This window comes from Blastocystis hominis (assembly GCF_000151665.1).
Source record: "Blastocystis hominis, Singapore isolate B (sub-type 7) whole genome shotgun sequence assembly, scaffold_0".
NCBI classification, from domain to species: domain Eukaryota; class Bigyra; order Opalinata; family Blastocystidae; genus Blastocystis; species Blastocystis hominis.
Genome location: NW_013171815.1, coordinates 1,369,159 through 1,391,593, shown reverse-complemented (window position 1 = coordinate 1,391,593; position 22,435 = coordinate 1,369,159). Strand labels below are relative to the sequence as shown.

Here is a 22,435-nt window from a genome sequence, read left to right as displayed (position 1 = left end):
ACAATCGTCATGTTCCTTACATCCAGCTATGTCGATTCTATGTTATTCACTATTCACAAATGTGATATCTAGAATTCCATGGATTGTATTGCATATGATTGTCCTCTCGTACTAACTTCTCAAAAATCAAGATCATTACAAAAAGGGCAAGTTAGAATCCGAACTCGGTTTGCAGGGATTAACTACGCTGGTATCCACTATATCCGCAATACTATCATTAGATCTACTTGCCTGTCAAGGCAAGTATCAAGAGAAATCAAAGCCACCGTTTTCTCCCGGTCTTGAGGTATCTGGACAGATTGTTGAATGTAATGGCTGCTCCTCTCGACAAGTGGGAGATCGTGTTTATTGTATTTTTTCTGCTAACGGAGCTTTTGCGGAGGAATGTGTTGTGGATGAGTCCCGTTGTTTCCTCGTTCCACAAGTTCGCTACCATACTGATTTACTGAACTGTAGCATATTCCCCTCAATGCTATTACGTCTCTTGGAATTAACTTCTGCACAGCTTCCCTAGGACTTGAAGTGGCAGCAAAGATGAGTGAAGGAGAAGTAGTTACGGTCACAGGAGCTGCGGGAGGAACAGGTCTTGCCGCTACGGAGTTGTCATTATCACGCCATCATCCTGTATGCTGTTGGGACGCTAATTTGAAGGTAGACTGTATGTGTAGTCCGTGGTCAACAGCAAAAGGAATTCTTGAACAATTTGCTGCGTGATTCTTACCCCAATGAGGACTACATTATCATTGATTCAGAAGACACTATTGATTTTCGTGATTGTATAAAGAGTCGTTACGTTGTGTTTTGTTTTGCTCCTCATTTGGATAGGGAGGAAGTGACGTCGTTTTCGATACTGTGGGAACGGAATCTATGTTTAACAAGAATTTGCTTCGCTCTGTTCGATTTGGAGCACATATCCGTGCTATCTTCTAGAAACGTTTCCTTTACGGATAGGTCTTGTTGTTGTTGGCTTTTCTGGCGGGTCGATTCAGCAAATACCTGCGAATCACTTGCTTGTAAAGAACTGCAGCGCTCTGGGAATCTATCTTGGAGGGTATTTGAAGAATCGTCCTGAAGTAGTTCAGAAGGTAATCGTATTGCATCGCTTGCGAAATAGTGTATTGATTCTCTCTGTGAATTGTATACCACGAAACAACTCCATCCACACCTTTTCAAAGTTTACCCCCTCGAAAGTGCCAACGAAGCTTTAAATATGATGAAAGGAAAGAAAATATTTGGCAAAATACTCTTAGAAATGAATCACGAATAGTTGATTCTAAGTTTGCTTGCTTGCTTGTTTGTTTGTTTGATCATAATTGTGTATGGCTCCACAGAAAAAGCGCAAGGAGCCTCAGGTTATCGTATTTGAGGACCCAGAAGCTCAATATCGAAATTATAAGCCAGAAACAAGGCAAAAAGAAAAAGTAGCATAGTTTGGTTTGATTTCATGAATAGAGTGATAAAAAGCCGAGAAAGGACACTCCCGGATTCAATGTAAAAGATCATTACCAGGAAATCATCGAGTTTTGTAAAACCTTTGGATTCATTGTTATTCGCTAGCAAAGTCCGCACTATCGAGAAAACAGAAGAATGATTACGAATTGGACAAGATTGGTGCAATCGTAGTATCTCTAAAGTTGAATGATGAATAGAGGAAGCAAAAAGGGAAAATTCCATTGAAACATATTCTGAGGGTGAAAGAAACGCAAGAGAGGAAAGAAAAGCAGAAACGGCGATTTGTTATCGCTCTATTTCAAAGTAATCTGTAGGAAAAGGTAAACCAGATCGTAACCCCAGTGAAGCACAAAGAAAGGAAGCGAAAGGAGCCTCGCCAAGAAAGCCTGTTTTCTCAGCCAGGAAAATTCAAAAATGGAGTTCTGTACGTTGATCCGAAGCTTTTAGGAAAGTAATACTAAAGCTGTTTTCCATAAACAAACACTCTCAACATAGTAATTAGAATTACTCGACACCTCCAATGGTAGAATACTTGGAAATAGACTTGCTTCCCTCAGACATAGCGTGCTTCGCCAGTTCTCCAGGAAGTAACAAACGAACAGCAGTCTGGATCTCAGCTCCAGTCAGTGTAGCTTTATTGTTGTAACGAGCCAGATTGATCGCCTCATCCGAAAGACGCTCGAAGATATCGTTCACGAAAGAGTTCATAATCGCCATAGCACGCTTGCTAATACCCACATCAGGGTGCACCTGCTTCAGCACACGGTAGATGTACGATGAATACGTCTCCAATCTTCTGCGCTTACGATGGGAAAAATCTCCCTTCGCTTTCGCTCCCTTCGCACTCTTGCTCGGTGTTTTTGCCATATCTACTTATTATATTTAAATTGACACTCCCACTCTCTCTTCAAAGAAATAGTGCTGTCAAATAACCGCCAAAATTCGATGGGCGTTTCTATTATCCAACTCGTTCGCACTGTTCATTGGACGATCCTATCCATTCAACCAATCACTCCCGCGCACTGAATCTCAATCTGGTTCAGCCAATAAAACAAAAATCGCCCGCCAAAAACAAAATCCGGCTATTCTTGTTTCTCGAAATTCATTGGGTCATCAAAATCTTGTTTTTGATCATTGCTTCTTGTTGCCGATTTTGCCTGAACTATCACTTATTGTTTCAGTTCGGATATTCGCTGATTTTGAAAACATGTCTGGCAAAGGAAAAGGCAAGGGAGGTCGTGGAAATGTGGAAGGAAAGACGATGAGTCGTTCTGCTCGTGCTGGAATCACGTTCCCTGTGGGTCGTATGGCTCGTTACATGAGAGACATGAGAGTGGCTGATCGTATTGGCGCTGGAGCTCCCGTGTACCTGGCTGCTGTGATTGAGTACTTGACTGCTGAAATTCTGGAGTTGGCTGGAAACGCTGCTCAGGACAGCAAGAAGAACCGTGTGGTTCCCCGCCACATTCAGTTGGCTGTGCGCAATGATGAAGAGTTGAACGCGCTGTTCGGCAACGTGACGATTGCTTCTGGAGGTGTGATTCCGTTCGTGCACTCGGAGCTGCTTCCCGATAAGAAGGAAGGAGAGGAGGACGACAGCGAGGATGAGAAGGAGGATAAGGAGGACGCTGAGCCATCCCAGGCTTATTAAAATTCATATTGGAATTGGAATTGGAATTGGAATTCTCTCTCTATATAAAACTGTAAATTAGATTGATACATTTTTGCTTTCCTTGTTTGTTTCACCACTTTTTTCTCTCGCATGTTGTCTGATTATCCTGAACTGAAGCCTCTCTATTATGCGTTTCTACCTTCTCGCATGGCGATAACGGTATTGAAGTCCATTCCTATTGGTTTCGCTTTCCAAGTTTTGGATGATAAGGAGGATTTCGATATCTCGAAAAAGTACCCGTTTTCCTAAAATTTTGAAAGATAGAGAGACACAAAAGTCCATTTTGGAATACAGCAAGTATTTCATCATCCGAGACATTTCAATCAGCACAACAGAGCGAGTGATTGAGCATTTGGTAGTGAACTCTACAGATGCCCATTTTAGCAAGAAGATGTTTAAGAGCGTGCGGCAAAGTTCTCTCAACAAGGACAAGCGAATGAGCCGTCCGGAGGCTTCCTCCGCGATGTTCTGGACGTCTTTGCGTTGTAGCTTTGCTTATCACATCTCCATGTTTGTATTCAATGAAATGGTGCTGATCGTGTCGTGGGTCTACCAGCACTACAGAAGAAATCAACCCAAAAGATTGGAAGATCAGCCAACGCGTCGTTTGGCTCGGAAGCGTGGAGATGGCGAGATTACCGTTTGCTCTTTTACGAAACGGACAATGAGAAATTTGCTGGTGTGTGTCGCTGCGATCGTGGCCGAGGCAGTGGGCGCAAGCATTGGTACTTATTTCTACCCTGGTTACGGAACGCTTATTTGCGATCGTTTATTTGCGAATGCCCCCTACATCCTTTAGGAATTGTTTGTTGGATCAAACTGCAGCAATTTGCATTGTCGGAAATACTACGAAAGAGAGGTAGAGAAATCCCCCAGGGTCGTTTTTTCTACCCAAAGGTTCGGATCATATTCTTTTTATTTAGTGATTGTTTCGATTTGAAATGCCTGAACATATTCTTTTAACCGGTATAGGCGTGCTGGGGTTTGCTTGATCGTTAGGAGGAACTGGATACATTGCTACTCATACTGCTATCGAATTGTTAAAGGAGGGTTACAAGCTCACTTTATTGGATAATTTCTGTAATTCTAGGTAGGCTTTGAGTAGGTTTCCTGAGTGTTAGCCCGAAGGCATACGAGGCCACCAAGAAACTCGCTGGGGTTGACGAGGATCGTCTGTACTTGATGGAGGTACGCTTGTCGAATTGGATTTGAGCGTGTAGGCCGATCTGAACGATAAGGCGTCTATCGAGGCGGTGTTTGAGAAGCGTGGTCCGTTCGACGCTGTGATCCATTTCGGTGCCCTGAAGTCTGTGGGTGAGTCATGGAAGATGCCTCTCCGCTACTATCAGAACAATCTGACGGGTACTTTCAATCTTTTAGAAACGATGAACAAGTTCAACTGCAAGAAGATCATCTTCTCGTCGTCTGCGACGGTGTACGGTGCTGACCCTGTTCCGATCACGGAGGAATCGCCCGTGGGTGTGGGCATCGCGAACCCCTACGGCCGCACGAAGTACATGATGGAGCAGGTTCTGACGGACCTGGCGACGGCGGACAAGGAGTGGTCGGTGATCCTGCTGCGGTATTTCAACCCGGTGGGCGCGCATGAGAGCGGCGAGATCGGCGAGAGCCCGAACGGTATCCCCAACAACCTCATGCCCTACATCCAGCAGGTGGCTATCGGCCGTCGAGCCTATCTGAGCGTGTTCGGAAACGACTATGACACGCCCGACGGAACGGGAGTGCGCGATTACATCCACATCTATGATCTCGCGCAGGGACACTTGAAGGCCATTCAGTACATGTTCGGAACGATGAAGAGCGGAACGGAAGTGTTTAATCTGGGAACGGGCCGAGGCTACTCGGTGCTGGAGATGCTGCATGCGATGGAAGAAGCCTGCGGCAAGACCATTCCCTACAAGATCGTGCCGCGCAGAGAAGGAGACATCGCGGTGTGCTATGCGGACGCGTCCAAGGCGAAGCGTGTTCTGGGATGGGAGGCGGTGAAGACCTTGAAGGATATGTGCAGAGACGCGATGAACTGGCAGACAAAGCATCCTTACGGATTCGATGATGCTCCCAGTCAGTAAGCTGATGAGTGGAATACAGTGCAATGGAATACAATGCAATGCAATGGATTAGATTGGATTGGTTTGGTTGCTTGTTTATTCATTTATTTGCGTTTGTTTGACACCCGAGGTTTCTAGAACGTTCCATGCTTTGGTCAAAGTATTCTTTGAACTATGAACAATTCTGGGGAAAATCGTCAGCAACAGGGAGAAACGAATCAGAATTCTGGTGACAAACCTCAATGTGACGATTCTGACTATTACGGTCTTTTAGGCATTCCAAGGGATGCAACACAAGAGCAGATCAAAAAGGGATATAAGAAAATGGCTTTGAAGTATCACCCAGACCATGGTGGGGATGCTGAAATTGTTTCCTTGTTTTTATGCGTCTTACACATAGTTTAAGAAGGTTTCTCAAGCCTACAGTGTGCTTTCTGACCCAGAGAAGAAGGAGATTTACGACCAGTATGGAGAAGAGGGTTTGAAGGAGGGTATGGGAGATGGCGCGAACGAGTCCATTGATCCGTTCGATGTTTTTGGCTCCTTCTTTTCCTTCAATCCTTTTGACGATGAAATGGATGGTTTTCCGTTCTCTCGATCGGGCCGAGGTCGCAAGGCGAACCGCGGATCCTCGAGGCCAGAGGACATCGTTCAAGAGGTCAACTGTTCCCTAGAAGAGCTCTACACGGGCGCAAAGCGTACTGTTTCATTTAAGCGCCACGTCGTCTGCAAGAACTGCAACGGTAGTGGAAACAAAGGCAATGGCAGTTCGACCTGTCGTCGTTGCGGCGGTCGCGGTGTCCAGGTGAAAACAATTCGTCGCGGCAACTTCGTCCAGCAATCGCAAACGACCTGTCCCACATGTCGTGGCAGCGGTCGCTACATCGCGAAGAAAGACCAATGCATGGCTTGTCGAGGCGAAGGAATCATCACCGAATCGCAGAAATGCGAAATCAAGATCCCACTTGGCGCATTAGACGGGGAAACCATCCGCATGCGCGGAATCGGCGACCAATTTGCGGGAGGAAAAGAAGGCGACGTGGTGTTTGTAATCCGCGAGCAGCCCTCCTCCACGTTCATCCGGCGCGATGAAAACCTTCTCATGTCGCTGTCGATCTCGCTCGCCGAGGCGTTGTGCGGGTTTTCGCGCGTGATCGAGATGCCGGATAAGCGGAAACTGCAGATTGAGAGTCCCGCGGGGAAGATTATCGAAGTAGGAGGCGAGGAGAGAGGCTGAGAGATAGCCCGGAATGGTGAAGGTGGTCAGCGGAGAGGGAATGCCGTCGGACCAGAAGCGGAAGGGCGATTTGTATGTGCGGTTTGAAGTGCAATTCCCGAAATCGCTCGAAGAGGCGCAGATTGCCAAGATGAGCGAGGCGTTGGGATATGAGAGGAATGGAGGGCAGGAAGAGGATGTGGTGGAGACGGTGACGATGGAGGACGTGGATCCGAGCCAGTTTGCAGAGGCGAATCGGAACCGACGGATGAGCGAGGAATCGGAGTCGAGGGATGAGGAATATGGAGACTATCGGGATGAAAGAGGCTATGGAGGGCAGTCGAATCAGCAAGAGTGCTCGATTATGTAATGAGGCTTCGTTTTTGTCGAGAGAGGGGCCAATTCTTTTCTCGTGATTTTAAAGTATTGTTTATAGTTATTCAGCAGGCATTGAATTGTTGTTGTTTGTGAGAATCATGTTTGCTTTGATTTGCTTTGGGATAGAGCGAGTGCGTTTGACAACAAGAACAGAGTAGCAGAGCAACAACACATTACTTGATAATACACGAAAACTAGTACTTCTCCAATTGGGAGAGGATCGAATTCACGCTAACTAGCATCTTCTCCGCATCCGATATTTGTTTCTTCGGACTCATCAGCCACCGATTAATCTCCGCGAGCGGCCTTGAGAAGTCCGCCTGCTTCAACATGCATCGTCCATCCAGCAACTTCCGCACCTGGCTCTTCAGCCGATTGATCACCGCGCAGTACTCCTCCACGGTGTCGAACAGCGGGATCGTTCCGAACGAGCGCACCTCTCCCTGGCTCCCCTCCAGCGAGTTCGCCGTCCCCGAGAAATCAAAGCGCGGCTGCGGCGGAATTTCCGGGATCCGCGGGATTTCCGGAGCTTTCGGGACCTCGGGAATCGCGGGGATTTCGGGGATTTCGGGGATTTCAGGAACCTCAGGAACCTCAGGAACCGCGGGAATCTCAGGAATCTTGGGGGCTTGCAGGACCTCGGAGGCGGGATTCATGGGCTGAATGTGGAAGTGGTGCGCGTTGTTCTGGCGAGGGACGCTGGAGGGATCGAAGGCGGCGACGCCGGCGACGTCCTGGATGTCGCTCATCCGCAGCGAGGAGCTGCTAAGACTGAAGGAGACCGGTCCGGAGCGAAAGATGCTGTCCTCCGGAGCGCCGTCGGAGGCGGGAACGGGCGGGAGCTCCGGAGGAAGGAGCCCGTCGGCGTCGAGGTCAGCGTCGGCGTCGAAGTCGGGGACGGGATGAGCGTCGAAATCGAAGGGCGTGGAGGGAGCGAAGTCGAATCCGGTGGGGAAGGAGGAAGGAGAGGGCGGAGAGGGAGGAGGAGGAAGAGGAATGGACATCTGGGAAGAGCCGGGGTTGAGGAAATCGCTTCCGGTTTCGGGAATGGTGGAGAGGAAGTGAGAACGCGGCGATCGGGAGGAAGGAGAAGGAGGAGAAGAATCGTGAAGGCGAGGCGAGTGGGAGAGACTGACGCCGTCCGAGTCGAAGATCTCGTAGAGACGCGTGCTGGCTTGGTTTTGCTGCTGGATGATGGAGGCCTCGCTCTCGGAAACGTCGAAGACGTCGTAGCGAATGGGCTCTTTGGTGTCGTCCCAGAAGAACTTGATGTCGATGGTGCCGTCGTCGGTGACAAAACACGTCACCAGACATTTGTGCTGTTTGTCTTTGGAGTGCTGAGCGTCGTAGTGCAGATAGTATTTCTTAATGGCGATTAGATCCTTCACTAACGGATTGTTGCCTTGATAGAGGACTCGGTACGATTTCTTCGGCTTCAGAATGATCTTCGTCGTCTTCTGCGTCGTTCCTCGATAGGACGAGTGTTTGTACAGCACAGTGCGGTCCGACGCGCCGCGGAACAGGCCTTGGAACGAGAGATCGTAGGTGCTGGTGGTGATGAGATTGAGCGGCGTGGTGGAGAGATGGACGGAGGAGAAGTTCAACATGGAGTCGTTTAAGTTCGGGAACGCAGGATTGAGCGAGGAAGGAACGCGATACGACAAATCCTTGTCGACCTCGATTTGGTCGGAGGTGAGAAATCCTGCGTTTGGATCGGGAGTGTCGTCCATATCGAAATCCGGCGGGATCTCGATCTCTGCGAATTCCTGCGGGGAGATCTCGCGGTCCAGCAGGGAGTGGTCGGGACCGTCGTAATGCTGATCGATGTACGATCGAAACAACACGGCGTTGCGCTCCCTGTATTCTCCTTCCATCTCCTTCTGGAACTGATTCGACAGGGCGAAGCAGCGAAGGCCCACGAGGACGGCTAGCGAGGGCAAAACCGACTTTTCTGCATCCAGCTTTACGAGTTTGGTGATGTGTTTTTGGAGCTTTGGAATGAAGAAGCTGGATCCGGACAAGCAGAGATATTGGATTTTGATGTTCTTCTCTGCTGCTTCGTCCAATGCACTCTTGACCACTTCATCGCATTTCTTAAAGAGTGGTTTGCAAATAGAATTGAATTGCGACACGGACATATTGATTGTGAAATACCTTCCATCTACATTAATATCGGCTACATATTGATCATTGGTAGAAAGATAAATCTTCAGGTTTTCTGCAAAGTCCCTCAATATCATTTTGCTCTTGGAACTTATCTTGGAAAGATCAAAATCCGGATCAATTGTGTTGATCTGTTCGTAGATAGCCTCCAAGACCGCTTGGGTGAAATCCTTCCCTCCAAGCCTTGGATTTCCTTTCATAATAACTACATCCATCGTTGATCCGGTGACAATCACAACCGAGACATCAAAAGTACCGCCTCCGCAATCGGCCACTAAAATAGGAGTACTTCCACCAGAAATAGGATTTATATCATAGCTAGCGCACACGGCAGTCGTTTCTTCGCGGAATGATACATACCTAAAACCTGAATTTAGCATAGTGATTCGCAAAGCCTCTTTCTGGAGTTCATTGAAGGAGGGCGAAATACCCATTAAGATTCCCTCCGGTCGCTGCCGTAGCTGATCTTGGGCTTTTTCTTTGATATATTTTAGAAAGCAACACAGAATATCACAGGGCTCGTAGACTCTTGGTGTATCAAACGGAATTTCCAAGGCACAGAAGCCATTTCTTCCCTTCACGATTTTTTGATAAATTTTATTTTGCATTTCTTTTACTGCTGGATCAGCAAACTTTAGGCCCATCAGTTCCTTTAAATGCGTCAAGAGAAACTGCGGCTTACTTCTTCCCTTAGATAATGCGATCTTTCCAAAGAGCAGAGTGTCGTCAAAGAATACGGCATTGGGGATTATTTCCTCCCCATCGAACTCAATGTAAGCTCTCTGTGTGTTACAAGTCGCAGAGACACACAGCTTTGTTGTTCCGAAATCAACAACAAGGAAATCAATCATAATATGTAAAGTAGAAATATAAAAATAATCCAGTTCGTTATATGCTGTTGAGTATTTCTTTCAGTTTATTGCTTAAACAAAACCAAATTCCAAACTAAACTAACAAACTCTACTCTTCTCCAGACATCTCAATCAAGTCTTCATCGTCCTGCAGTAAACTTGAATCACTCTCAGGCGCTTCTTCCTCCTTCGTAAATGATGCCACTTCTCCCTCACTCGACACCAGAACGCAGTTCAGCTTCTGTCTCAGATACACACGGTGAAGCTGCTGTCTCGTTGCGACGTCGAACACACGCATCACGCGATCCAATCCCACCGTCGCCATTACCTCCATCGTGGGGTGCAGCGCGATTTCTCGCACACTTCCCGTGTTTCCCTTGTACACTCCGTTCAGCTGCATCGTCCGCAGATCGATTCGGCTCACACGGCCGATCGTGTCTCCAGTGAACAGCGAGTTTTCATCGTGCGACACCGTGCAGCACGTAAATGGGCGCGAACCGATCTCCACGGACTGCACAGGGCGACGCTTCGCTCGCGTGTCGTAGAGGCGGACATGATGATGTCCGGTGACTACCGCTAACTCGAATCCTGAGCTCTTGGGGTGGAGGAACTAGGAGAGAGGAGGGCGAGAAGACACACTTTCATGTCGGTAACCCAGATGGGGACGCGGAGTTGAAGCCAATCATTGGGAACATTGCGAGCTTTGAAAACGGGCTCTTCCGTCTCGATGTCGTAGAGAGCTAGGTCGTTCTCGCGGCCACCCACAGCGAAGACTATGTCAAAAATAGGGCAAGAGAAGGAGTACTCTGGTTATTCGAAGGGCAGAGATGCATGTTCGCTATCGGACCTTTTACATCGAACTAGATTAATAAGAGAAAGGTAGACGGTACCGTTTTCACGATTTCGGCGTCTTTCCAGTTGTAGAGATTCACTTTTCCGTCATCGGTACAAGTGATCACTTTTCTGTCTCTATAGGGTCAAAATAAATCATTGGCAAAACTCCTCGTTTCGAATCACTCCCAATCCACGAGGAATGCCTTCAATTCCGGAAAACTCCTTCACGATAACCGTTTTGTCGACATCCCACACTTGGACACGTCCATTGCTACAAAATAACCGTATGAAAAAGAAGGAAATACACCAAGGCAACAGCCACCTCGTTTTCCTCACAACCAGACATACCAGCCCACACCATTCTCTCTACAGAGTTGTCTCGACTTTGTGTTCCCCATCGTTGCTAGATGATAACCAGCCATTCAAAAAGTCCACAATGCGCTTGTTCTCAATGAGAATTTGCTTGATAAGTCCCGTCTCGTCTGCAGTGATTATTCTCATTTCCCAAGTTGTGTGATTTAGGAGTTTCAGAGTTGGAATGGTAACCGATTCCTTATCTTTTGCTTTTGTTGAAGTATGTCCGACAAGATTATCGATGGAAAGAAGGTTGCGGAGGCCATTCATGAGGAATGCCAGCAGGAAACCAAGAAGATGTTGGAAGAGACCGGAAAGATGCCCGGTCTGGCTGTAATCCTGGTTGGAGAGAGAAAGGATTCGCAGACTTATGTGCGTAACAAGAAGCGAATGTGTGTGAAGGACGGAATTAAGCCCTTTGACTACACTTTCCCCGAGACGATCTCCGAGGTTTTCGCTATTTATAGGAGCCTTATTCTATAGGATGAGCTGCTCAAGGTGGTGGTAGAGTTGAACTCCAACCCCGAAGTCCACGGAATCCTCGTTCAGCTGCCTCTCCCCAAGCACATCAACGAAGAGCGAATCCTGAACGCCATCTCCATCGAGAAGGACGTGGATGGTTTCCATCCCCTCAACATTGGTAAGCTGTCCATGAAGGGCCGTGAACCGTTGTTCGTGCCGTGCACTCCCAAGGGATGCATCGAGCTGCTCGATCGGTACGGTGTGGAGATCGCAGGAAAGAACGCGGTTGTTATTGGTCGCAGCAACATCGTCGGCATTCCCGTTGCCATGCTGCTGCTGAACCGCAACGCTACCGTGACGATCTGCCATTCTCGCACTGCGGATCTGAAGGAGCATCTGCAGAAGGCGGATATCATTGTTGCCGCTGTGGGCGTTGCGAATCTGGTGAAGGCGGACATGATCAAGGAGGGCTGCGTGATCATCGATGTGGGTATGAATGCTGTGGACGATCCCACGGACAAGAGAGGATACCATCTCTGCGGAGACGTCGATTTCAAGGACGTAGGTGTGGTGGAATGAATGAACGGAAGTGCTATGAGAAGTGCAGATTGATTACGCCGGTTCCTGGAGGCGTGGGTCCGATGACGATCGCGATGCTGATGAAGAACACGGTGGAGAGCGGGAAGAGAGCGATTTACAAGAAAGACTAAGTGTTTTGTTTGTTCAAAACGGCAGGACATCATTTCGTTTAGGTAGTCGTAGGATATCGCATGAATCAAGGATACTTGGAATATTCGACAGAGTTTGATCATTTCTCGTTGAGATTTCGCCTGTTTACGGACCATCTGAAACCCATTGCGTATGAAGTGGAAGATGGGCAGCGCTATGCAGTACTCCTTGTATACGATTGGATTTGCATTGAGAATGTTAGGGAGGACGAAGTTATGACTTTGAAGGAGAAGTGCAAATTCAGCCCAGCGGAAAGGAGTCACTCAAGGCGGACTATCTTCTCTCGAGGATTGAGCACTCTGTTTCCACGCAAACAACAGATGGGGGAACCAATAAAGTGTTTCTCGACTGTCAAGACAAGCGCATTACTGTAGACTCTGTAATTTTGGGAGAAGAAGTAAGATTCGATTTGGGTGTGTTTTGTTCAGGAGTATGAGTTCTCCATCCCAAACTGTGCAATCACCACTGACTCCTATGATGGGATCTCTGCGTCTGCGAATTACTTTTTGATTCTCGATGTTGTGTGTGCCAGTAGCACCTATAGGTTCAGCACCTATTTTAAAGTTCGAAATCCTATGCCAGTGTGTTTTTATTCTTCGTTTTTCCGTGTAGCTTCCCCCTCTTTCGATGGGTTTAACATCATGTTTCGATCTCTTTGATCTCTTCAGTTTTCGCGTCCATTTAGACCGTTGCGCGTAAAAGTTGATTTCTTCTTTCATCTTAAGCTTTTGTGTGAACGATATTATAACGGGTTGGGTGGAGATCATTCTGGCCAAGCGCAAAATGAAGGCGATGTTCGTTGATTTGATTCGAAAGGAAGAATTTTTGTGCGAGGGTCGTAATGCTGTGTGAATTTGATCGGATAGACGAGAATGGAAGGAAGAAAACCGAGTTGAGTAGTGATCGCTTCATGCGCTATGAAATCATGGATACAATTATGCGGGTTGATGCGCAGAAGACAAAAGAGAAACCGATCCAGGGAGATTTTACGATTACAGCGGAATTGCGAGATGAAGAGTATGATAGTTCGTTCGGGCGGATTCCGTTCCGAATTTTTATTAATGAGAATATGCACGTTTGTCCCAGCTATTTGCTACTTAATAACACGATTAACGTGGACGTTTGTTTTGGGGGAGTGGTTTGATGTAGTGGCAGTTGCGGTTTATTATTCAGGACGAGAAGATGATGGAGTACGGAAAATCAGTGGATATTGATATATTGCGTGGAGATATTTTTGTTTTTGATGTATAATGGTTTGTTTGTTTGATAATGGTTTGGCATCTAGTAGTGAGTAGAGAATTGATGAATGGGGTACAATTGTAATTTGTTTTGGATCTTATTCTTGAATAACAAAAATAGGCAAGAATTCTGGAAAAGGTGGAAGAGAGTAGTTTGACTATTCTCGTTGTTTATTATTTCTGCCGATGAGTTCAGGGGTACACATTATTGTTGTACTGATCGAATTTGTAGATTATTCTGAGGGGAATACCCAGATTGGCGAAAGCAGCTTTGACAACAGCGAGATGTTATCCTGTTCGTCGTTTTCTATCTACAGATGTCGTTCAGAAAGGAGAGACAGTTGCTGCTGCTGCTACGAGCAATGTTGCTCAAAATAGCACTTCAGAGTCTGCGTTAAAGAAGCAACCTCCTCGACAGAGAAGAAAGAATAATAAAAAGAAGGAAAAAGTGAATCCCAACCCGCCTGGTGAGCCGAAGCAGGAAATGGCTGCTGCTGTTGTAGCGAGTGAGGAAAAGAGAGAAGAAACAGCTCCAAAGAAGGGAGGAAAGAAGGATGCGAAGGGTTCGAAGGAGGCGTTGGAATTGAAGGGGAAGAAGAAGCAAAAGACGTTGACTCGCCTTGTGGATAATCACCCGTTGACAGAAGACGATCTGGACCCTCGTAAGTTCCTGTTTCACTTAACGCCGGATAAATTGGACGCTTATCCCCCGACTCCCGTGTTTAGTGAAAGAGTGGAAAACAAGCTTCCCACTGTTCACCGAGTGATCGGAAAAGATGCAAATGGGAACGAAGTAACGGTGGAAGAGCATCTTCCTCCCAAGGACGAGCAAGAGATGAACAAGGATGGGTTTTTCTATACGAATGATCGGATGTATGGATATACGAACCACATGCCCTTGTTTTACCACACAGATGTGACGAGACGAGAGTTGCAAGACCCAGACTTTAGCGATTCCTTGGAAATGAAAGCGGAATTGGAGCCGAATGAAATGGATGATTATTACTACTATGAAGGAGGAGAAGGAGAAGGAGAGGATGAAATGGAAGAGATTGGCAAGAATGAAGAGATCCACGAAGATGAAATGGAATTGGACCCGAAAGCGCTGGGAAATCTGTCGGATGATCCCAATCAGGGCGACGAGTCTGCGGACGTGGACGGTCTGATCGCCATGAAGCAGATCGGCGATTGGATCGAAGGATCGGCTCTGCACGCAGGAAGCGACATCCAGTTGGATTTGGAGCTGGAAATGTTGGCTCGGTCCGTGGAAGATCGGCGTGTTCGTCGCCAGTATCTGCAGCTCGAGCGAGGCTACGATAATCGCGAGTTTGATAACGCTGCGCCGTGGGTGGACACGCATCGAATCGAAGCGATCGATTCGCGACTGCGCGAGCTGCATCGCATGCGCGACGCCGGGGAATTGGAGTACCCGATCGAGAAGGACGCTGCAGAAGAAGCGAGAAGAATCAAGAAGGAGCATCAACTCGTGCTTCGCTCGCTGAATCGCGCGTTGAATTCGTCGAAGAATTCGAAGGGCTCGGAATTGGCGAGCGATGAATATCTCTACTCGCCTTCTTCTTCTTCTTCATCCAAACAAGCAAAACATCGTCGCGAAGTAATCCCCAAAGCGGCGAAGCAGGTGGATTCCTCGCTCGACAGCATGGACGTGTATTCGATTCCGCTCGAAAAACTGTACCAAGCGAGGCGGCAAGAACTGGACAAGCTGCGCGAGACCGCCTACGAAGACTTCGATCTGGATTATCTCTTAGCCAAGAGCGGGAAGCCGTTCCCTTCCCGCGGGAACGCTGCTTCGTTGTACGAATATCGCCATGGATACACGGAATCCACGCGTCTGCCGTCAGCGCAGGAGCAGGCGGAGCAGATCGCTCATTTCGACCATGTGCCGTCGTCTCTGAGTCCGGCGGCGCGCGCCTCGCTGGGTCGCGACGTTCTTCTGTTTGACCGCTTGCGCCGACTGTCTTCGAAGGAAGCGGCGGGTCTGTACAGCGGGAAAGTCCGAATGATCTCTCCGGAGATGGAGGAAGCGGAGGAGAAGGAGGAGGAAGAGAGAGCGATGAGAGAGAAGATGGAAAACGCGGAGGAGGAGGACGCGGACGAGGAGGACGCTGCGTTGAGCAGCGCGCTGTTTGAGCAGAGCGAGCCGAAGGAGCTGGAGGAGAACTTCGATCGAACGGTGGAGTCGCTGACGAAGGAGGAGCGCGTGGATGCGGTGGACGCGAAATACACCGTGGATGCGGAGATGGACACGCTGCTTCGCGACCCCAAAAAGCCGCTCGAGGACTACGAAATGGCGCTCACAAAGGAGGGCGACGTGAAGTTCGCCTGGCGGACCAACCGTCAGGAAGTGGCAGACTTCGCACGCGACAAGAAGCGATTTATGAGTCAGTTCGAGCATCTGATGAACCACACGGAGGTCAAGCCTGGCGAGGAAGCGAAGCTGAAGAACACGGTGATTACGTCGGAGGACATGGCCGCTGCGCGCCGCGCGGTGGGGCAGCCGAGCGATGTGAGCGACGAAGTGTTCGCGAAGCGCTACCTGGCAGGGTGGAAGGCGCGAGCGGGCGATGCCGAGCTGGTGAGCAATCTGCTGAGCGGCTACTCGGTGGAACACCCGGAGAAAATGCTGCAGGACTTGGGGCTGGACTCGGAGGACGGCATCGAGCGCTATCTGATGGGGACCTTCGAGGCGCACGAGGCCCCCGAGGACCAGCTGCTCCCCGAGGAGCTGCTGCAGGCCAGGGAGGCGCGACAGCGCGCGGAGAAAGTCATCGAGCAGCTGCAGAAGCGCGCCGAGGAGGCCGAGAAGGCCAAGCAGGATCAAACCGAGAAGGCGGAGGGTGAAACTGCCAAGAGTGAAGGTGAAACGCCCAAAACCGAAGGTGAAACGCCCAAGAGTGAGGGTGAAACTGCCAAGGCGGAGGGTGAAACTGCCAAAACCGAAGGTGAAACTGCCAAAACCGAAGGTGAAACTGCCAAAACCGAGGGCGAAACGCCCAAGGATGAATCCGGGGAATCGGAGTCGAGTCCGTTCAAAACCACGTTCACCACGATGGATGAAACGCCTGTGTCTTCGGCTCCGGCGGATCTGAGCGACGCGTTCAGCCGTTTAATGGAGCGTTTCGATCAAGACGGCGAAGAGGCGGCGTCGGTTTTGCCGGAGGAGGAATCGGAAGTGATCGGAGAAGGACACATCGTGGACGCGTTGGAGTATTCCGACCAGGTCTACGTGCACGAAAAGGACCGGCAGATGATGTACGCGATGTATCAGCGCGGAGTGTCCCCGCGGGAGATCAGCCAGTCGTTCGGGTTCGACGAGCGGCGCGTGTACGCGATTCTGCGGTTGATGCAGGACCGTCCGCGGCATCAGAAGGAGGGAACGTTCGCGGCGGAGGGCGTGGATGCGATGGAGGAGAAGGAGTCGCCGTGGAACTACGACTATCGCGACTTCCCGCCGCAGAGCTATCGCTATGAGGATCGTCGGAAGGCGGGGAAAGTGCCGGCGCATCTGCCGAAATTCGTGTTTTTGAAGGAAGGAGAGGACGAGCGGAAGGTGATGAAGGAAGTGGAGGCGATCGTGAATCGGCAGAAACGAGAGAAGGAGCCGCGGATTCAGCGGAAGGGCATTCCGGTGGGAGAGAGTAGGGAGAGAAGAGAGAGAAGGGATGATGCGTAGAGAGGATGGCGGATGGATTGGCGCAGCACACGTACAAAATCGCGTTTATGGACATCTCGAAAGGGGCCAATCAGCGCGTGGTGATTAGCGATCTCGATGGAACGCTGCGAAAACCGACGGAGGAAGAGCTGGTGCACCGATCGTGGCGTCGTGGCGATTTGAAAAAGAACGATCGCTTGCTGCGAATGAAGCTTTAAGTTGAATTGCAATGTTTGGTGGTTGAATTGGATTGAATTGGATTGAATCGAGTTGAGTGGCGTTGAATTCATTTAGAAACCATTGTTTGAGAGACTAATTATTTAATAATAAGAGATTTGTTTAATATTGTAGTCAAAGATGTGATTGTTTTGAGTGTTGATTGAAACGAAAAAAGTTCGAAAAAGATGGGAGAGTTGATAGATCTGTACGTGATATGAGGGCTGCTATTCATTAAATGCTTTAAACATTGGACTCTGACATTTTTGAACACCAACATCTTTACATAGCCAGGGATAATAAGATTATGAGCTCTCACTATGCTTGAGTATATAGACTTGCCTCACTTTTCGATCCTTATCGGTAGTCCTGATGGAAGTAATTCATATCGTTAGAAAGAGTGTAGAAAGTGCAAACTAAGCGATTAACCAAGCGGATAATAATGAATTAGGGCAGAAGTTTATGAATCACTGTGACATTCATGTTTTGAATGCCAAGTATTAATCAATCTGCATATTCAAAACGTAAATGAATCGTTATTCGGCATCTATTACTGAGTCAATCATTTCATTGGTTAGTGTTTAATGTGTTTTAATGTGAGTATGACACATATAGGCACTATGATTTGTACTGTAATTGGTATTGATACATATGAGAAAAAAGATACAAGGATAAACAAACACGAATCTTATGAATATTCAAAACATGCGGCGTGTGCTTCTCAGCAAGTAAAATGATTACACGAATGAGGAGAGTTTTAAGAATAAATAGTACAAAATGTAGTTATCTGTGGTGTGTTCTCTCTTTATTTGTTTTATTACAAGCTGTTACTTAATACAATCAGCTCTCATTTTTCTGCATAAATACTTTAGTCGCTTATAATTACGGTTGTTATATCTGTTGATTAATTGACTCCTAATACCCTAAAAAACGAATCTATGTCATTCATTTATGCTGTCTCACAAAAGATAAAACAAGTAGATGGATTTGAAATAAAGAAAGCAATGCACTATCAATGTAATAGCTTACTGTTCAGCGTACAATCATTTTATTTGCTTGAAATGAATAGTACGGAAGACGATACTTGAGAGTCCAATCAAATACCACTAAGGTAGTTTGAGTGATGTGACTGACTTGGAAGAAAAAGGAGACTTGCACGAGTATCAGAACGGCAGTTGAGCAGCAAGTAATGATCGATGGGAAAGGTAGTGGACTGAGCGTAGTAATACAGTTGTGAATAGGGATTGTAAAAGGTTATGAGCAAATATCCTATGAATTGAAAAAAGACAGGCAGCGATAAACTAATGCGTGCTGTGAATAAAGCACATAAATAAAATGTGACTTTCACAGTAATAAATACTGATGCAAAAGAGTGCACATAACATCGATGAATACACATAGAAACCATTTTTTTGAAGTTACTGAGGAGAAAAATAGAGTAATATTGTCATAACACTCCAATTGAACCAAAAAGCCAGCTAGGCTTAGCTATTCATTCAAAATCATACAGTATTACGAAATCTATTGCAGGAATTGTATTGCAGACAGCTGTGAATCAATGTTTGAATAGGGGGTGTATTTACTAGAGTTTTCATATTGCTATGCAAGAATAGATTGGAATAAATAGAATAGATTGTGATTATCACCGGCTAAAAGTGAATTGCAATCTACTCATTAAAAATGGCTATTTTTTAATAGGTGAAGTGGGAATCAGTATAATAGTACAGAAGAAATGAATGTATATTGAAATCAATAAACTCATATGGATGTGCCGTAATTATCACTGTGAATAGAGTATTTTTACTTTTTGCGTTGGTGATAAAATCAAGAGAAAATAACTAAACTCACGAACCTTCACTCTCACTGCAAAATTGGCAGAGTATCTCTTTGAATATATTGATTTGAGCTGATAATGTTGCTGTAAGAAAATGGTAAGAACAAATGTAAAAAATGATTTCTGATGTGATTGAATGAAACTCCCTATCCTCAGTACATTTTTGACTCTCATTGCACAATTTCATTCATGTTTCTATACTATTCCATCTGTCTGTCAGTTTTCCATTCCTAATAGCACTCGAATGGCTACACAATTCGTTTTGAAACTCAACTCTAATACAGTGTAATATTACGACATAATTTTATACAGATTACACATATCATCACTCAATACACACAAATCGTATTGAATCATCTCACTTCATTTCCATTTCGCTCCTCAATCATATAACAATTCAAATCACTATTTTCTGAGACTATCCAGTACGATCCAGTTCATTCACTCGATCGTCTCAATTCAATCGTTTATAATCTAGCGATTTGTCAAGTATAACACATTTCTATTTTGAACATTGAACTATACTGGATTGTCTCAGTTCAGCTCTTTCATTTCTCTTAAATTCTTTACTTTCATTCTTAACATCGTTACACGAAGGATTGGAACATGCTAGCTAAACCAATCTGGGTTGTGATGACGGAAAAGAGTCAATCGATGATTGGGTCCTAAATCAATGACCAAAGAATGATGGTAAGGGATTTGGAACAAAGAAAGAAACAAACAAAGTAAGCATTGAATATGCAATGATCATTGCATGGATTGGAATGGATTGGAATGAAGTGTGTAGATTCGATGCTGGAATCACCATCTCTTGACTTTGACAAGATCAGCTAGAATAGAAGAAACATCTATGAATCAAATCAAATCAATCAAACTATACTCGAAATTGATTTCGATCGAACATATTCGAATGAACGATTCCACTGATCACCAGGTAGGTTGACATTTCGAAGATTTGGAATATCTAAATATCATCAATATTCAATATTCAGAAATACTTGCCAATATCACTACACGAGGATAATAGAAACTATATCCTTTAGAATTGATTATTGATGTTAGATTTGGAAGATCTACAAAACAAATCATAACCAATCAATTCATTATTACTTCGAAGTGTCAAGGAAGTTGATTCATCATCCCATCTTCCTTCAAGTGCATACCCACCGAGTTGAATGGATTGTAATGATGGAAGATCTACATCAATCATTTCATTCGAATTCATTCAATACTTTCAATTATTGTTGAGAAGGATTCACGGAATGCTTCATAACCTAATGTAATGGATTGTAGATTTGGAAGATCTATGCATCATTCAAATATTCAATATCATATCAATACCTCGAATCACAAATGGACTATTATAGAAATTGTATGAATAACTTCTAATTGTACCAATTTGAATGGATTGTAATTGTGGTAGATTCTTCAATTCAAAGTCTCCAGCAAAATCACTGAAACTATGCTCACCAATTTGAATCGATTCTAATGATTCACAATTCAATATGTGGAATGAATTCGATTCATTTTTTCTATATAAATTCTTATTCTGAGTAAATGATTTCTTGCCGATTTTCAAACTTTTCAATCGATTCAATCCATCGATTTGGAATGTTTGTACTGAACCAAAACAATCATCGCCGATTTCAATTGATTCAACTCGAGAAAATCGTGAAAAATCAAATGTTGTATAATCAATATCATTACAAGTCCAATTCGGAATGGTAATCGATGTTATTAATGAATCGATTGATTGAATGAAATCAAAATTGTAAATTGTTGTGGGGAAGAAATGAGTAAGTTCATGATGTACATCTAGGATAAAATCAACAATAACAACACGGATTACTTTTTACAACTGGATAAATGACAGTCTGGAATGAACCAGGTAGCTTGACATTTTGAAGATTTGGAATATCTAAATATCATCAATATTCAATATTCAGAAATACTTTCCAATGTCACTGCACGAGGATATTCGAAACTAGCCCATTCAGAAGTTATTGATGTTAGATTTGGAAGATCTACAAAACAAATCATAACCAATCAATTCATTATTACTTCGAAGTGTCAATGAACTTGAATCATCATCCCATCTTCCTTCAAGTGCATATTCACCGAGTTGAATGGATTGTAATGATGGAAGATCTACATCAATCATTTCATTCGAATTCATTCAATACTTTCAATTATTGTCGATAAGGAATAACGGAATGCACCAGCACCTAATGTAATGGATTGTAGATTTGGAAGATCTATGCATCATTCAAATATACAATATCATATCAATACCTCGAATCACAAATGAACTAGAATAAAATGCACCATAACCTAATGTAATGGATTGTAGATTTGGAAGATCTATGCATCATTCAAATATTCAATATCATATCAATACCTCGAATTACAAATGAACTAAAAGAGAAATTATATGAATAACTTCTAATTGTACCAATTTGAATGGATTGTAATTGTGGTAGATTCTTCAATTCAAAGTCTCCAGCAAAATCACTGAAACTATATTCACCAATTTGAATCGATTCCAATGATTCACAATTCAATATGTGGAATGATTTCGAGGAATCATTACTAACACCATTCTTTTTCTGAGTAAACGAATTCTTACCGATTTTCAGACTTTTCAATCGATTCAACCCATCGATTTGGAATGTTTTCACGGATCTACAGCAGTCGTTACCGATTTCGATAGATCGCAGCCACTCGAATCGACTCAAATCCAACGCACTCGCATCGTTACAGCAATTCGACGAAATCGTCAAATCGGTCACTTGAAAACTCACGTCGCTCAGCTTCATCTTTCCACTGACATTGATCGCGATTGAAGCATGGTCAGGTCTAGGAGCAGGTTCAAATACCGGTAAGGGTTTAGGCCTTGTCGAGCGAGTGTACCACCCATCATACAGATCTCTTCCACTCACTTCCTTTCCATTCTTCCATTCGCATTCTCTATAAGCAATCCGAGTTTCTTCATCAATAAAATAACCTCGACCATTTCGAATAAACGATTCTTTCGATTCATCGTAAGTGAATTCGCCCACATATACGGGAATTCGATTGGTTACAATGGTATTGTCTCCGTTTCGTTTAAACTCCGTCATAATGTTGCCTTCAATCTTGCGTATGACTTCCACAAGCTTGTTCCGTCTCCACACTCCCTCAAACAGCATCCGACCCGACTTTTCGTCATAATGAATTCCTCTTCCTTCCTTCTCTCTTCGCTCGTTAAATTCCCCATGATAAATCAACTTCCCAGTCTCATGAGAATAGATCTCC

General features: G+C 45.6%; 10 protein-coding genes; 6 read left to right on the top strand and 4 right to left on the bottom strand.

Moving 5' to 3' along the window:
• Nucleotides 1–78: 78 nt before the first annotated feature.
• On the top strand, nt 79–1,267 carry GSBLH_T00000455001 (uncharacterized protein; the record flags this gene model as incomplete). The annotated part of the gene is made up of 7 exons (XM_013038665.1): nt 79–190; nt 222–424; nt 457–624; nt 656–793; nt 826–916; nt 952–1,085; nt 1,115–1,267. The coding sequence occupies 7 exons, from the start codon at nt 79–81 to the stop codon at nt 1,265–1,267; spliced, it is 999 nt and encodes a 332-aa protein (XP_012894119.1).
• Nucleotides 1,268–1,938: 671 nt separating this feature from the next.
• On the bottom strand, nt 1,939–2,319 carry GSBLH_T00000454001 (uncharacterized protein; the record flags this gene model as incomplete). XM_013038664.1 has 1 exon in its annotated part: nt 1,939–2,319. The coding sequence occupies one exon, from the start codon at nt 2,317–2,319 to the stop codon at nt 1,957–1,959; it is 363 nt and encodes a 120-aa protein (XP_012894118.1). The 3' UTR covers nt 1,939–1,956.
• A 340-nt stretch (nt 2,320–2,659) lies between these two features.
• Nucleotides 2,660–3,182, top strand: GSBLH_T00000453001 (Histone H2A; the record flags this gene model as incomplete). XM_013038663.1 has 1 exon in its annotated part: nt 2,660–3,182. One exon carries the CDS (start codon nt 2,660–2,662, stop codon nt 3,101–3,103), a length of 444 nt encoding a protein of 147 aa, XP_012894117.1. The 3' UTR covers nt 3,104–3,182.
• Nucleotides 3,183–4,053: 871 nt separating this feature from the next.
• Nucleotides 4,054–5,300, top strand: GSBLH_T00000452001 (uncharacterized protein). XM_013038662.1 has 4 exons: nt 4,054–4,090; nt 4,124–4,214; nt 4,246–4,312; nt 4,345–5,300. The coding sequence occupies exons 1-4, from the start codon at nt 4,066–4,068 to the stop codon at nt 5,212–5,214; spliced, it is 1,053 nt and encodes a 350-aa protein (XP_012894116.1). The 5' UTR covers nt 4,054–4,065; the 3' UTR covers nt 5,215–5,300.
• A 67-nt stretch (nt 5,301–5,367) lies between these two features.
• GSBLH_T00000451001 (uncharacterized protein) lies at nt 5,368–6,779 on the top strand (the record flags this gene model as incomplete). Its single annotated transcript, XM_013038661.1, has 3 exons — nt 5,368–5,562; nt 5,594–6,406; nt 6,438–6,779. 3 exons carry the CDS (start codon nt 5,368–5,370, stop codon nt 6,777–6,779), a joined length of 1,350 nt encoding a protein of 449 aa, XP_012894115.1.
• A 168-nt stretch (nt 6,780–6,947) lies between these two features.
• On the bottom strand, nt 6,948–8,394 carry GSBLH_T00000450001 (uncharacterized protein; the record flags this gene model as incomplete). XM_013038660.1 has 1 exon in its annotated part: nt 6,948–8,394. One exon carries the CDS (start codon nt 8,392–8,394, stop codon nt 6,982–6,984), a length of 1,413 nt encoding a protein of 470 aa, XP_012894114.1. The 3' UTR covers nt 6,948–6,981.
• Nucleotides 8,395–8,750: 356 nt separating this feature from the next.
• GSBLH_T00006071001 (uncharacterized protein) lies at nt 8,751–9,801 on the bottom strand (the record flags this gene model as incomplete). The annotated part of the gene is given in 3 exon segments (XM_013038659.1): nt 8,751–8,948; nt 8,968–9,268; nt 9,311–9,801. The coding sequence occupies 3 exon segments, from the start codon at nt 9,799–9,801 to the stop codon at nt 8,751–8,753; spliced, it is 990 nt and encodes a 329-aa protein (XP_012894113.1).
• An 87-nt stretch (nt 9,802–9,888) lies between these two features.
• On the bottom strand, nt 9,889–11,148 carry GSBLH_T00000449001 (uncharacterized protein). XM_013038658.1 has 7 exons: nt 11,071–11,148; nt 10,941–11,038; nt 10,802–10,906; nt 10,692–10,770; nt 10,607–10,661; nt 10,441–10,574; nt 9,889–10,411 (listed from the first exon to the last, which is right to left on the bottom strand). Exons 1-7 carry the CDS (start codon nt 11,134–11,136, stop codon nt 9,911–9,913), a joined length of 1,038 nt encoding a protein of 345 aa, XP_012894112.1. The 5' UTR covers nt 11,137–11,148; the 3' UTR covers nt 9,889–9,910.
• Nucleotides 11,149–11,211: 63 nt separating this feature from the next.
• On the top strand, nt 11,212–12,163 carry GSBLH_T00000448001 (uncharacterized protein; the record flags this gene model as incomplete). XM_013038657.1 has 3 exons in its annotated part: nt 11,212–11,439; nt 11,473–12,012; nt 12,042–12,163. The coding sequence occupies 3 exons, from the start codon at nt 11,212–11,214 to the stop codon at nt 12,159–12,161; spliced, it is 888 nt and encodes a 295-aa protein (XP_012894111.1). The 3' UTR covers nt 12,162–12,163.
• A 3,515-nt stretch (nt 12,164–15,678) lies between these two features.
• On the top strand, nt 15,679–17,112 carry GSBLH_T00000447001 (uncharacterized protein; the record flags this gene model as incomplete). Its single annotated transcript, XM_013038656.1, has 1 exon — nt 15,679–17,112. The coding sequence occupies one exon, from the start codon at nt 15,679–15,681 to the stop codon at nt 17,110–17,112; it is 1,434 nt and encodes a 477-aa protein (XP_012894110.1).
• Nucleotides 17,113–22,435: the final 5,323 nt, after the last annotated feature.